Raw genomic sequence first — 13,824 nt, forward strand, 5'->3', positions numbered from 1 at the left:
GAGTCTGCCATATTTATGGAGTTTTCACTGTGTGTTCTGAATGCTTTTTGGCGTTATGGATGCGCCCTGCTAGTCTTTTTTCTGCCTGTCTTATAATAAGAACATAAGAAGAGCCATGCTGAATTGGGCCAATGCTCATTGAGTCCAGCGTTCTGTGTCACATAATGGCCCACCAATTATACATGGGGATCTTGAGCAGAAAGAGAAGGCAAAACCCTCCCTTTCCTTTGACCCCCAACAAATGGTACCCAAGGGAATCCTACCTGCCTCAACCAACATAGAGGTGGCACTTGGACATCCATTTCAATAACCAGCAATACACTTGGCATCCATGAATCTGTCTAATCCTGCCTTGAAGCTATCCAGGCTGACAGCTGTCACAACCTCTTCTGGAAGTGAATTCCATAAACCAATGAACCTTTGGGTGAAGAAATATTTCCCTTTATTTGTCTTCACTTTCTTACCTATGAGCTTTAGGCAATGCCTCCTTGTCTTAGTATTCTGTGATAGAGAAAATATTTTTCTCTATCACAGAATACTAGGACAAGGATATTTTTTCTCTATCCACCTTTTCTATCCCATGCATGATTTTATACACTTCGATCAAGTCACTCCTTAAACACCATCTTTTCAAGTCTGAAGAGACCAAGGCATTGCAACCTGGTTTCATAAGGGAGATGCTCCATTTCCTTCATAATTCTTGTTGCCCTTTTTTGCACCTTTTCCAGATCCATTATATCCTTCTTGAGGTGCGGTGATCAGAATTGTACACAGAACGCCAAATGTGGTCTCACCATTGATTTGTACAGCGGCAATACAACATTTGCCGACCTATTTTCCTAATCATGCCAAACAAGTAATTTGCTTTAGAGGTTGTTACAGTCATTACCCTGTATTTATTTATTTATTCATTCATTCATTCATTCATTCATTCATTCATTCATTCATTCATTCATTCATTTATTGGATTGGATTTTTTTTTATTCTTCTCCTTAGACTCAGGGCGGCTTACAACATGTTAGCAATAGCACTTTTTAACAGAGCCAGCATATTGCTCCCACAATCTGGGTCCTCGTTTTACCCACCTCGGAAGGATGGAAGGCTGAATCAAACTTGAGCCGGTGATGAGATTTAATCAAGTAACAGAGCCAGGGTGGCGCAGCAGATAGAGTGCTGTACTGCAGGCCACTGAAGCTGACTGTAGATCTGTAGGTTCAAATCTCATTACCGGCTTAAGGTTGACTCAACCTTCCGTCCTTCCGAGGTGGGTAAAACGAGGACCCGGATTGTGGGGGCAATATGCTGGCTCTGTTAAAAAGTGCTATTGCTAACATGTTGTAAACTGCCCTGAGTCTAAGGAGAAGGGCGGCATAAAAATTGAATGAATGAATGAATGTATGAATGAATGAATGTATAAATGAATGAATGAATGAATGAATGAATAAATAAATAAATAAATGATACTTACAGGGTTAGCGCATAGGTTTAATTCTTTCTACCAAAGTGGATGGACAAAATTTGAGTGAACATGCTCACAGACATATTTTTTTAAAAAACACATTTTGCATCTGCTGATTTCTGAATAACCCAAGTCAGGAAATTGAAAACTAAAGTGTCATAATTTTGCTAATTATGCAGGATTCCACTAGAAGTGAGCAAGAAGAATAAAAGACCAGGGCCTACTTAACAATTCTTCACGATTGCCATAACTGACTTTCTCCACAGATCAATCCTGGATCCTTTAATACTGACAATCACTAGCAGTCCAGTCTGTTTGAATCAAGGAGACCTGAAGAAAATATTCCAATGTGGAGTTTCATTGCTAAATGCTGTCAAGAATGTGATAAAAACAAGCAAAGGATACACTGAAGTAAAGGTTTGTTGATATAGATTGGCAGTTTGACTGCACACAATTTCTGTAAATATAACAACTGAGAATCAGACCTAATTCATAAGTGGGCTGATAACAAAAGCTCAGTCTTAAATATTGCACAGTGTTCAGTCTTGCCTGCTTCAATAATTCTTTTGTCGGCAATTCTAGAGGGCCAACACACACACAAAATATCCTCCATAAAAACATTGCTCCTGTGAAATAAAGGAAGGGGGGGGAGTCCATATTATGCATTCTTTTATACTTCTGTTTTACAGAGACGTATATAAGAACAAGATTATCTCCAAACTTCCTGAAAATTCTGATTAATTTACGACAGATATTACTGGGGGATCATGATCCCTATATTATATGACAAATGGCAAACTGTTGTTTGCAATTGGCCAGGTAAGGCAATACTATGCAGAATTGCAATAGATGCTCTCTCTACATAGTATTTTAATATTGCAATATCCCAGTGACCGGTTAGGTCCCACAGAGTTGGCCTTCTCCGGGTCCCGTCGACTAAGCAATGTCGTTTGGTGGCACCCAGGAGAAGAGCCTTCTCTGTGGCAGCCCCACAGATATCAGAGTTGCCCCCACCCTCCTTGCCTTTCGCAAGCTCCTTAAAACCCACCTCTGTCATCAGGCATGGGGGAATTGAAATTTCCCTTTCCCCTAGGCTCATAGAATTTATACATGGTATGCTTGTATGTATGAGTGGTTCTTTAAATTGGGGTTTTTTAGATTGTTTTTAATATTAGATTTGTTTACATTGTCTTTTTATATTGTTGTTAGCCACCCCGAGTCTTCGGAGAGGGGCGGCATACAAATCTAATAAATAAATAAATAAATCTAATAAATAAATAAATATTATAATGTTTAATGATTATTTTCAGAACGGAATTACTAAATGTTAGCTTTTGCATTTTCCCCCAGTATCTCCAAGTGTGAGATAAGCAGCATCTAAATTTGATTAAGCCATCAAACAAAATCTTAATATGGGTAACATGTGCATACATACTGTATTCTCATGCCACTGGCTTAGTGGTTTTATAATTTAATATAACACAATTTATGTAACAAATGAGGAGTTTGGTGTATTAAATTTTAATATATTTTTGTAATGTAATAGTTCATTAGCTTACTTTTTATCACTCATTTATTAATAAGTTCTTTTTCTCTTCTGTAACCGAGTTTTAAGATTTTTTGTTAAAATCTATTTGATTGATACCCTGTTTTCCTATACTGACAATACCCAAAGAAAGTACCAACATTTAAAAAGCCAAAAAAGAATAGAAACATTAAAAAAAAAACCCGCAGATCAAAATTAACAATAAAATAGATGTTAAAATTAGTCAACAATCCAAAACTTGGCCAAAGAGAGGAAACCTGACAGAGTAAAAGTCAAGAGCAACTCCCAAGTTAGTACATTTCAAAGGCTGGGAAAAATGGCTCAAAAGGTCTGCCCTCACCTGCCAGAAATATGAGTTTGTGTCAGCAGAGGGGATCTTTAAAAGGGACTTTCCTGCTGGTTTTAACATTTTGCTTTTCTAAGAGGTCTGTAAGGGGCGTGCATAAGTGCACCTTTGTGCCCACCGTCACTGTCCTAATGTCTTTTTATCTTTTCTATCTCTAGTTATTATGTTAAACATACTACAATACTATGTACTACAAGACAAACTCGAAACAGAATATCCTACGAAAATAGACTAACAATCCTGGGCCTAGAAAGCCTAGAACTACGGCGCCTAAAACACGATTTGAGTATTGCCCACAAGATCATATGCTGCAACGTCCTACCGGTCAATGACTACTTCAGCTTCAACCGCAACAACACAAGAGCACGCAACAGATTCAAACTTAATACGAACTGCTCCAAACTTGACTGTAAAAAATATGATTTCAACAATCGAGTTATCGAAGCGTGGAACTCATTGCCAGACTCAATTGTGTCAACCCCTAACCCCCAACACTTCTCCCTTAGACTCTCCACAATTGACCTCTCCAGGTTTCTAAGAGACCAGTAAGGGGCGTACATAAGTGCACTGGTGTGCCTTTCGTCCCCTGTCCAATTGTCTTTCCTTTCTCTCACTTATCATATATATTTTCTTTCTTTCTTATAGCCTCTCCTCTAAGTTCACTTTACCCTTATATATATTACTACATGCCTATTTTCTTCCTATGTATTTGTGTATTGGACAAATGAATAAATAAATAAATAAATAAAATAAATAAATAAAATTTATTTGTAGAAAGATTGTTTGCTTCAGTGGTCAAACCGAAGTCAATACCAACATGTTCAGTGACCCCAGTGAACAACTGGGAACCAAATCCAGATCACAAATGAAGGCAAATATACCAGGATAATGTTGCAAGACCCAATCTGTGCCAGTAATTGGGACCAGATGTTCTGTCTTCCCAGCTTCTGGATTTCTTTCCTCAGGGAGTGCCTCCTTGTCCTAGTATTCTGGGATAGAGAAAAGATTTTTTCTCTATCCACCTTTTCCATCCCATACATGATTTTATACACTTCGATCAAGTCACCCCTTAAACGCCATCTTTCAAGTCTGAAGAGACCAAGGCATTGCAACCTGGTTTCATAAGGGAAGTACTCCATTTCCTTGATAATTCTTGTTGCCCTTTTTTGCACCTTTTCCAGTTCCATTATATCCTTCTTGAGGTGCGGTGACCAGAACTGTACACAATACTTCAAAAGTGGTCTCACCATCGATTTGTACAGAGGTAGTACAACACTTGCCGACCTAATTTCAATTCCCTTCCTAATCATGCCAAAAATGTAATTTGCTTTAGAGGTTTTTACAGTCGTTTGTTTGTTTGTTTGTTTATTTATTAGATTTGTATGCCGCCCCTCTCCGCAGACTCGGGGTGGCACACAGCAATGATAAAACAATATACAATGGAAAATCTAATATTAAGTCTAAAATAACAATTTTACATTAAAAACCTAAAAAAAACCTTATATAAAAACATACACACAAACATTCCATACATAAAACTACATAGGTAAGGGGAGATGTCTCAGTTCCCCCATGCCTTACGGCAGAGTTGGGTTTTAAGAAGTTTACGAAAGGCAAGGAGGGTGGGGGCAGTCCTAATCTCCGGGGGGAGCTGGTTCCAGAGGTTCGGGGCCGCCACAGAGAAGGCTCTTCCCCTGGGTCCCGCCAGCCGACATTGTTTAGTTGACGGGACCCGGAGAAGGCCAACTCTGTGGGACCTAACCGGCCGCTGGGATTCATGCGGCAGAAGGCGGTTTCGCAGATATTCTGGTCCGGTGCCATGAAGGGCTTTATAGGTCATTTATTTATTTGTTTGTTTATTTATTTATTATTTATTTATTAGATTTTTTTTTTTTAATGCCGCCCTTCTCCTTAGACTCAGGGCGACTTACAACATGTTAGCAATAGCACTTTTTAACAGAGACAGCCTATTGACCCCACAATCCAGATCCTCATTTTACCCACCTCAGAGGGATGGAAGGCTGAGGCCATCTTGATGAGATTTGAACCACTGAGCTGCAGATCTAGCAGTCAGCTTTAGTGGCATGTAGTACCACACTATGCCCACTGTGCTAGAGAACTTCTGTCTAGCCCAAGGCACACACTCCGCTAGAGAGAAATTCCCTGACGATGGGCTACAGCAGAAGTCTGAAAGCTTGGAAGAATACATATTTCATGACTGACCCAGATTGGGTCTTGCAAATCCAGATCTTTCAGCATAGCTATCATATGCCACCTTCCATCTTTACTAGTTAGCTGCTTAGCTAATTTGGATCAACTAAAACACTATGGACACCTTTCAAGATGAAAGTGTTGCACCTTCCAAGCTAGAAAGTGTTGTACTAATTAGGGCAGAAAGTAACTACAAAGTATTGCGTCTTCTGAACAGCACGCACAAAAAAAGTAGCATCTGGCATGTACCAAGGCACTCCTTACCAGTCATCACTGTTAACAGTTCTCAAACACAATGAAAACTATTGTATTACATGGACATGCTTTGTTGGCTTCTTATCAGCTTTTCTAGCGAGATTAACTAACAGATTGGATGCATTTCAAGAAGTAGAAGACAAAGGAGAACAATCCTATTTTAAGATGTAATGTTGAAGCCTCTGACAAATCCAAGGTCTTATCAGTAATGTAGCATGGCAGAATAAAAACAGAAAAAATGTACTTCTACCTTTCTCCTAGGAAGACTTTTGATTGATTTAAATATTGTATCCAAAACTGGCCTAGAATAGCTAAAACTTTATCAATAACTCTGAGAATATTCCCTAGGTTGACTTTGGCACACTACTGTTTACTTTTTCTGGTATTGGAGTTCTCTTATAAGAGAAGACAGGCTGGTGAAATTTCTATACTGTACTTTGATGATATTTCTAGGACCAAATAATACACTCTCAAAGGATGCACTTCTTTCAACTCTTATAACCCTTCTGGGGCACTGCCCTATGGACCACAGGATTGCAATTTAAGGAAATAAAACTACATTGATTTTTACAAGCATTGATTTGATCTGAGAGATTTCTTGAAATTCTAGATAAAATTTTGCACACATCTGTTCCAGGAATGATAGTTTCCTGGGAGCAATGTTGGCAAAACAGATGTGGAGAAAATAAAATATGAGGCATCTGTGACAATCCTGGATTTATATGAGCAGGGGTAGCATAATTCCTTTTAATTTGATTTTGGGAATAAATGAATATATTTTAAAATCTTCTTGCCATCAACCCAAAATGATAGTAATCTTTATTCTAAAAAGATTATTTTTATGCATAAAAATATTTATGCGCTCTGTCAGCTCCTCTTTTTGTAGCATAGTATCTTAAATGTCTGTAATACCAGGGTTAGAGAAGCTGTGTCTCTTTTACTCAGGAATTTACCAATTAATACTTGTTCTATTTTTTTTAATATGCATAAAAATAGACTTTATTTTTTCACAATCCTTACCAGTGTTTTTTAAGGATTATATCTACACACACAAATGCACACCACTGATCCCTTTCCTTCATTTCCCTTCTTTTATCAGCTCTTTCCTCTTCAGTGACTATTATCTTCTTTTGTTTCAGTCTTTTCCTTCAAATTCTCTTACCTTTCAGTATCCACCTTCCTCACAAGGAAGTAACCCCTTAACTTTCTGCTTCCCTTAAAAGAGCACAAGTAAGATGCCATTTCGTAGCTATTGTTCTTCGACAAAAGTTATTTGAAGATAGTCAAACAGAAGAGAAATTTTCTCAGAGACAGCAATAATAAAAAGTATATTGTTTATTGCTTCATTCATAGCACATGTAATAAGTAAAGTGTTCTTCCTTTTTACAAAAACCTATACTCTTTGACTAGTTCTATTGTAAAAACTAGATTACTGATCTTAAAATACTTTCACCAAACCAGATATTCATAGTTTTGAATGTTAGTTATTGATTGTTAAAAATAATTAATAGTTAATTGTTAATTGTTAACAATTAATAGTTAATTGTTAACAAGTTTCCGGTCACAATTCAAAGTGTTGGTTATGACCTATAAAGCCCTTCATGGAATCAGACCAGAATATCTCAGAGACCGCCTTCTGCCGTAAGAATCCCAGCGACCAGTTAGGTCCCACAGAGTTGGCCTTGTCCGGGTCCTGTTGACAAAATAATGTCATCTGGCGGGACCCAGGGGACGAGCCTTCCCTGTGGCGGCCCCGACCCTCTGGAATCAACTCCCCCGGAGATTAGGATTGCCCCCACCCTCCTTGCCTTTCACAAACTCCTTAAAACCCACCTCTGCCGTCAGGCATGGGGAAATTGATTCCCCTGGGTCGTTTCCGTTTTATGTATGGTTTGTTTGAGATGTATGATTGTTTTTATAGTAAGGGTTTTAAATTGTTTTTAACTATTGGATTTGTACTTTTTTGCTGTTGTGAGCCGCTCAGAGTCTCCGGAGAGGGGCGGCATACAAATCTAATAAATACTACTACTACTACCACTACTACTACTACTACTACTAATAATAATAATAATAAATACTACTACTACAAAAACTACTACTACTACTACTACTAATAATAATACCGGTAATTGTTAACAATTAATAGTTAATTGTTAAAAATAATTTAACATGAAAGTAATCTGATATCTCAAGATGTGTTTAATTTTCATCCACTTTTCAGTCACTAAAATGTCTGACATTCTCTGTCATAAGTATTAACTTTTTTGCTAACTATTTCATAGTATAAAATGGTCACCTTCAGTTTACACTGTAGCTGCTTCATTTCCAAATCTACAGTCTTAACGGGAGTAGCTGGTGCCATTCCAGTATGGCCAGATGCTAGAAGAGACAGGCCTTCTCTCCCTTTGGTCGTCTGGATCAGGTGGTCCAATTTTCCTTGCAAATCTGATTTTTCTCGTTGCAATTCAGTCAGGCTGGATGTCAGGGTCTGCTTTCCAGATACACAAATAATAGGAACAGTTGTATTCAGTATACAATTAGGAACAACATTCTATATTATTATAGATCAGCTTTACAAAATACAATATTTATCATATGTTGTCCAAATTGCAATAATGTGGGCTGCATTTATTGGTTACAAAGTACAAATAAACTTAAAGCTAAAAAAGAGATTGGAAACTGTTTGGTGGTACTTATCTTGCAACACGTAAAAGAAAAGGGATGTAATAAACAATGGCAACAATACTGCATTATCCTGCCCCTATTAATACTATTAGTGCTGTATGTAGAAAAATGCAGAGATATGCTGTGTAACCACTTTGTGGTTACATTGGACTGGCTATAACAGCTCTCAGAATAAATTTATACTCCTATAGAAAAATTATAGAGAAAATCATGCTTTATCTTGTATCAGTTTATAAAGGTTAAAGCAAAGTAAATGCACTATACAATGTCTGTTTGGCTGATCTTTATACTGTTGTTTCTTCCCTTCCTCATGTACATACAACACAGCCAGTGAACCACAAATTCCATAACCTTGACCCTGTAAGTGATGCACTTTACATGTAAAAGCCAAGCTGGAGCAGGACAAGATAACAGATGTTAGTTGTTTATTCCATTGGGTAGGACTTACCACCTTATACTGCAGCCAAAATGCTTCTCATTTAGCAACATAAATGTTAATTCCAATTAGCAGATGAGGCTTGTTAGAGATTTAATTCAAATGAATAGCATGCACAAAAACTAAGGCTTATTGAATTTGATTGACAATGGACCAGAATAGTTTATTTCACAGAAACAGCATATCAGAATACATTGGAAAATGAAATGTGTAATATTTGCTTTAATTTTGGAATAGTGAAAACAATATTTTATTGTGGAAGAAAGCCACAATTTTAGGGATTTTAATGATATACTGGTCAAAGAGTCCAAGACCCCGAAAACAAGATTTTAAAGATGCTTATAATGTGTAATTTGACATAAACAATTAGACAAAATGATAGAGTATTCAGAATTTTTTTTAAAAAATCACAATTAGATATTACAAAAGCACAAATGCAAAGAACTATAGGCTCAGTATACTTAATAGTGAAATGAGATTAAAATCTTATAAAAAGTAATATTCGCCCAGGGTTTTGTTCCCTTTTTTTAGATTTGTTGTTTGATTCTGCGTAGTTTTTAATCAATTATGGATGTTCTTGACTTATGACCAATCACTTAGTACCAAAATCTAGTTATAACTAAGCTTAAAAATTTCACGATCAGGACCCCTCTGCAGTCATGTGACCACACTTGGCAACTGGCCTATGTTTATGGCCATTTGCAGTGTCCCATTGTCCTGTAATAATAATTTATGATGATTTAACCAGAAACTGATGTCTACTGGCCCAGCAAAATATGATCCATAGTGAACACTGGGTTTGCTTAACAACCAACAGAAAAAGGTCATAAAATCAGTTGTGGTTATAAGCACTGTCATGACTTACAACCACAATTGCCAGGCTCAATTATGATCATAACTCAACTACCTGAACTTTATTGTTCTTGTGATTTAAAAAAATTACTTATTCTTTATTGGACTAGTTTATCATAAGTCAGGTGGTACCCAACTTCTTAGCAAAGACATTCTGAATTCAACCAGAATAACTTGTATTAAAGCCAAGTGTTTGTATTAAAAGTTGAATAAGCAATATGTTTTATTCAAAGTGGAAAATGTTATACAATATTAGTTTAATAGTTTACAAGATTTGTATTCCGCCCAACACCAGTGGATGCTGGGTAACTAACAACATATAAAAACAATATGAAAGTTTACAATATCAGCATAAAATATAAAAAAAGAGTTCAATAAACCCTATTAATTAATTAGAGTAGGATTATTGGCATAATATATGATCAGTCCAAAGTAGAGACTATATACTTATTTCTATTCATTAATACTTTATGCAGCATCATATGTATTGATTTACATGAAAACAAACTTACCGTATCTTTCGGAGTATAAGGCGTACCTTTTTACACCCCAAAAGAGGGTGAAAACCTGGTTGCGTCTTATACGCTGAATGTAGCTTCACCCAGCCACTCCCACCCATTGGTCTCCACCTCCCAGTAATTTACAAGCAACTCATTATCAGCTTCCTGACCCTCATCTGATTTGAGGCTGCAGGCAGGTTGGAAGCCTTGTGCTAAACCGAAAATGAAACTAGCTGCAAGGAGGCAAATTGCTGGGAGATGGACTGCTGGCAATGTTGGACTGAAGAAACTGGATGTAAGGAGGTAAGTCAACAATGATAAATATCTATAGCATGTTCCAATTATTAGATTTATTTTTTAAAGACTGTTTTATTATTGTTCCAGACAACTTAACAAAATGAAGAAGCTTTTAAAAATAAATGTTTGATCTGAAGAGGCGCAGTGCTATTGTAGCTTCTTTTAAATAGCAGAGAATAATGTATATTTTCAGAAAGCCACATCAGTTTTAAAGATCTGTAAAAGTATAATCTGAAATGTAACAGTGTCATGTTTTAGTATTAAAATGAGGCAGCTGAGTTAAACATTGACTTAGTCATGTTTGGAATAGATCTATTTAAATAATTGGGAGGAATTAGTGTGACTTCATTTAAGAAAACTTTCTGGCATTAATATACTGCCATAGTGTACATTTCTCCAATTCTTTGCTATTTCCATGGGTCAGACACACATGTACAGAAAAACAAAGCAAACAATGTATATCATTTGTACGTACAGTTTGCTGTTTGCTGGGAGCAAATTGCTGGGAGGCTGAGGCAGATTTTTCTCCTTGTTTTCCTCCCCCCAAACTAAGGTGCGTCTTAAGCTCTGACGCGTCTTTGAAAACTATTATATTTGGTGGTCACTTTAAACTACAGTGATACCTCATGATACAAACTTAATTGGTGACGGGAGGAGGTTCGTAAGGTGAAAAGTTCGTAAGATGAAACAATGTTTCCCATAGGAATCAATGGGAAAACGATTAATGCGTGCAAGCAGAAAACTCACCCCTTTTGCCTCATTGCTGCCGGCATTCAGATCGTTCGGGGGTGGGTAGAGGAGGGGGGAGACCGGGGGGGGGAGAGAGACAGTGCAGACTGCCCAGAGGGAGCCTCATGGGTGGATTGGGTAGACAGTTACTGTCCGGCTGCAATGACTCAAAGGGAAGGGAGGCGGAATACGGGAGGAGGAGGGAGGCAGCCTCCACGCTCCAGGAGCTAATTGGCCAAAGACGTTCCCAGCCCAGCGCTTTTACATTGATCCCTTTCTCCGCCTCCCTCCCAGCCTCCGGACCGCATTCGCCTTCCTCCCGCCCGCAGCCGACTGACCGTGGGATCCTTCCCGAGCTCGGAGAGCTTCCTGGGAATGAAAGCTCGCGAATGCAACAAGGGCGAAAGCCAGTGCTGCGAAGACCAGGCGGCGCTCCAGAGCCTCTGCGGCATGTTAAAGACTGCCTCCTGCCTGCCCCTGCTCTTCTGCCAGAGCGGGGACAGGCAGGAGGAAGTTATGCCGGATACGGGCGATGGGTGGGACAGAGGGGTGGGGTTAAGCCTCCTTTGGCGGCTGGGGAGCTGCGCGGCTTTGCCTTTTGCTGGGAGGGCAAGTGAAGCGCCGGATCTCCTGCCTCCTGCCTCCCCCCCCACCCAAATGTCTCCGCTGTAGCAGCTGCTACAATAGACTTCCACGCCTTTCGTCCGTGCCTGGCGGGAGGTGAAGAGTGCTTTGCCCAGTGCAAAGTTGACAGCAAGCAGCTCCGCAGTCGCCAAAGGAGGCTTAACCCCACCCCTCTGTCCCACCCATCGCCCATGGCCGGCATAACCTCCTCCTGCCTATCCCCGCTCTTCTGCTGGCCACGGGCGATGGGTGGGACAGAGGGGTGTGGTTAAGCCTCCTTCGGCGACTGCGGAACTGCGCGGCTTTGCCTTTTGCTGGGAGGGCAAGTGAAGTGCCGGATCTCCTGCCTTTTGCCCAGCCAAACCCCCAAATGTCTCCGCTGTAGCAGCTGCTACAATAGACTTCCACGCCTTTCGTCCGTGCCTGGCGGGAGGTGAAGAGTGCTTTGCCCAGTGCAAAGTTGACAGCAAGCAGCTCCGCAGTCGCCGAAGGAGGCTTAACCCCACCCCTCTGTCCCACCCATTGCCCATGGCCAGCAGAAGAGCGGGGATAGGCAGGAGGAGGTTATGCCGGCCACGGGCGATGGGTGGGACAGAGGGGTGGGGTTAAGCCTCCTTTGGCGACTGCGGAGCTGCTTGCTGTCAACTTTGCACTGGGCAAAGCACTCTTCACCTCCCGCCAGGCACGGACGAAAGGCGTGGAAGTCTATTGTAGCAGCTGCTACAGCGGAGACATTTGGGGGTTTGGCTGGGCAAAAGGCAGGAGATCCGGCGCTTCACTTGCCCTCCCAGCAAAAGGCAAAGCCGCGCAGCTCCCCAGCCGCCAAAGGAGGCTTAACCCCACCCCTCTGTCCCACCCATCGCCCGTATCCGGCATAACTTCCTCCTGCCTATCCCCGCTCTTCTGCTGGCCACGGGCGATTGGTGGGACAGAGGGGTGCGGTTAAGCCTCCTTCGGTGACTGCGGAGCTGCTTGCTGGGCAAAGCACTCTTCACCTCTCGCCAGGCACGGGCGAAGGACGTGGAAGCCTATTGTAGCTCGCCCATGGCCGGCAGAAGATCGCTCTTGCCCGGCTTCACACGAGGCATCAGGTCAGCATTCTGGGCGGGCGGGCGGCAGACGAGGAGGGGGAAAGCCTCCTGCAGCAGCTGCCACAGCCGCCGGCTTCCCCGCCGCCCACCCGCACAGAATGCTGACCTGATGCCTCACGGGGAAGCCAGGCAAGAGCGATCTTCTGCCGGCCATGGGTGAGCGGCGGGGAGTCGGGGCTGCTGGCAAGCGCCCCAGCCCGGCTGTGACCTTTTAAAACAGCCGGGCGGCTCCCCAGCAGCCTCCCGAAGCCAAACGCCAAACCCGAACTTCCGCGTTCGGCTTCGGGAGGCTGCTGGGAAGCCCCCCGGCTGTTTTTAAAGGTGACAGCCGGGCTGGGGGGCTTCCCAGCACCCCCCCAACCCCGAACCCGGAAGTTCGGCAAGAGTTCGGGGTTCGGGAGGTTGTTGGGAAGCCCCCCAGCCCGGCTGTCACCTTTTAAAACAGCCGGGCGGCTTCCTAGGAGCCTCCCAACGCCGAACCCGGAAGTTCGGGTTTGGCGTTCGTAACTCGAAAAAAGTTCGTAAGAAAAGGCAATTTTTTTTTTCACGAGTTGTTCGTAAGACGAGGGGTTCGTATCTTGAGGTACCACTGTATTTATAGGAAAAAACAATTTTATAAACAATATTCTATGTAATTTAGTATTTAAAATAAAATTATATTTAGATAATACATGACATTTTAGTATCAATTTAATGTCATGATTAAGGCATTAGGATAGAAAATGGAAGACATGAGTTCTACTTCCATCTTGAAATCAGCTGGATGACTCTGGGCCATTCACCATAGGAAGGA

At 41.0% G+C, this 13,824-nt stretch overlaps 1 protein-coding gene across 2 annotated transcripts in view; it reads right to left on the minus strand.

Annotated features, from left to right (window-relative positions):
• Positions 1-13,824, minus strand: part of CNTLN (centlein) — a 243,510-nt gene that overhangs the window by 43,684 nt on the left and 186,002 nt on the right. Inside the window, exon 19 of one of the 2 annotated variants that reach the window (XM_070742532.1) lies at positions 8,114-8,305. In XM_070742532.1, coding sequence (XP_070598633.1) covers positions 8,114-8,305 — 192 coding nt within the window. Of the gene's footprint in view, positions 1-8,113; positions 8,309-13,824 lie in introns of both variants that reach the window. The other variant, XM_070742531.1, reaches the window with a different exon arrangement.

The sequence above is a fragment of the Erythrolamprus reginae genome, chromosome 2 (assembly GCF_031021105.1).
Source record: "Erythrolamprus reginae isolate rEryReg1 chromosome 2, rEryReg1.hap1, whole genome shotgun sequence".
Taxonomy (NCBI): Eukaryota; Metazoa; Chordata; class Lepidosauria; order Squamata; family Dipsadidae; genus Erythrolamprus; species Erythrolamprus reginae.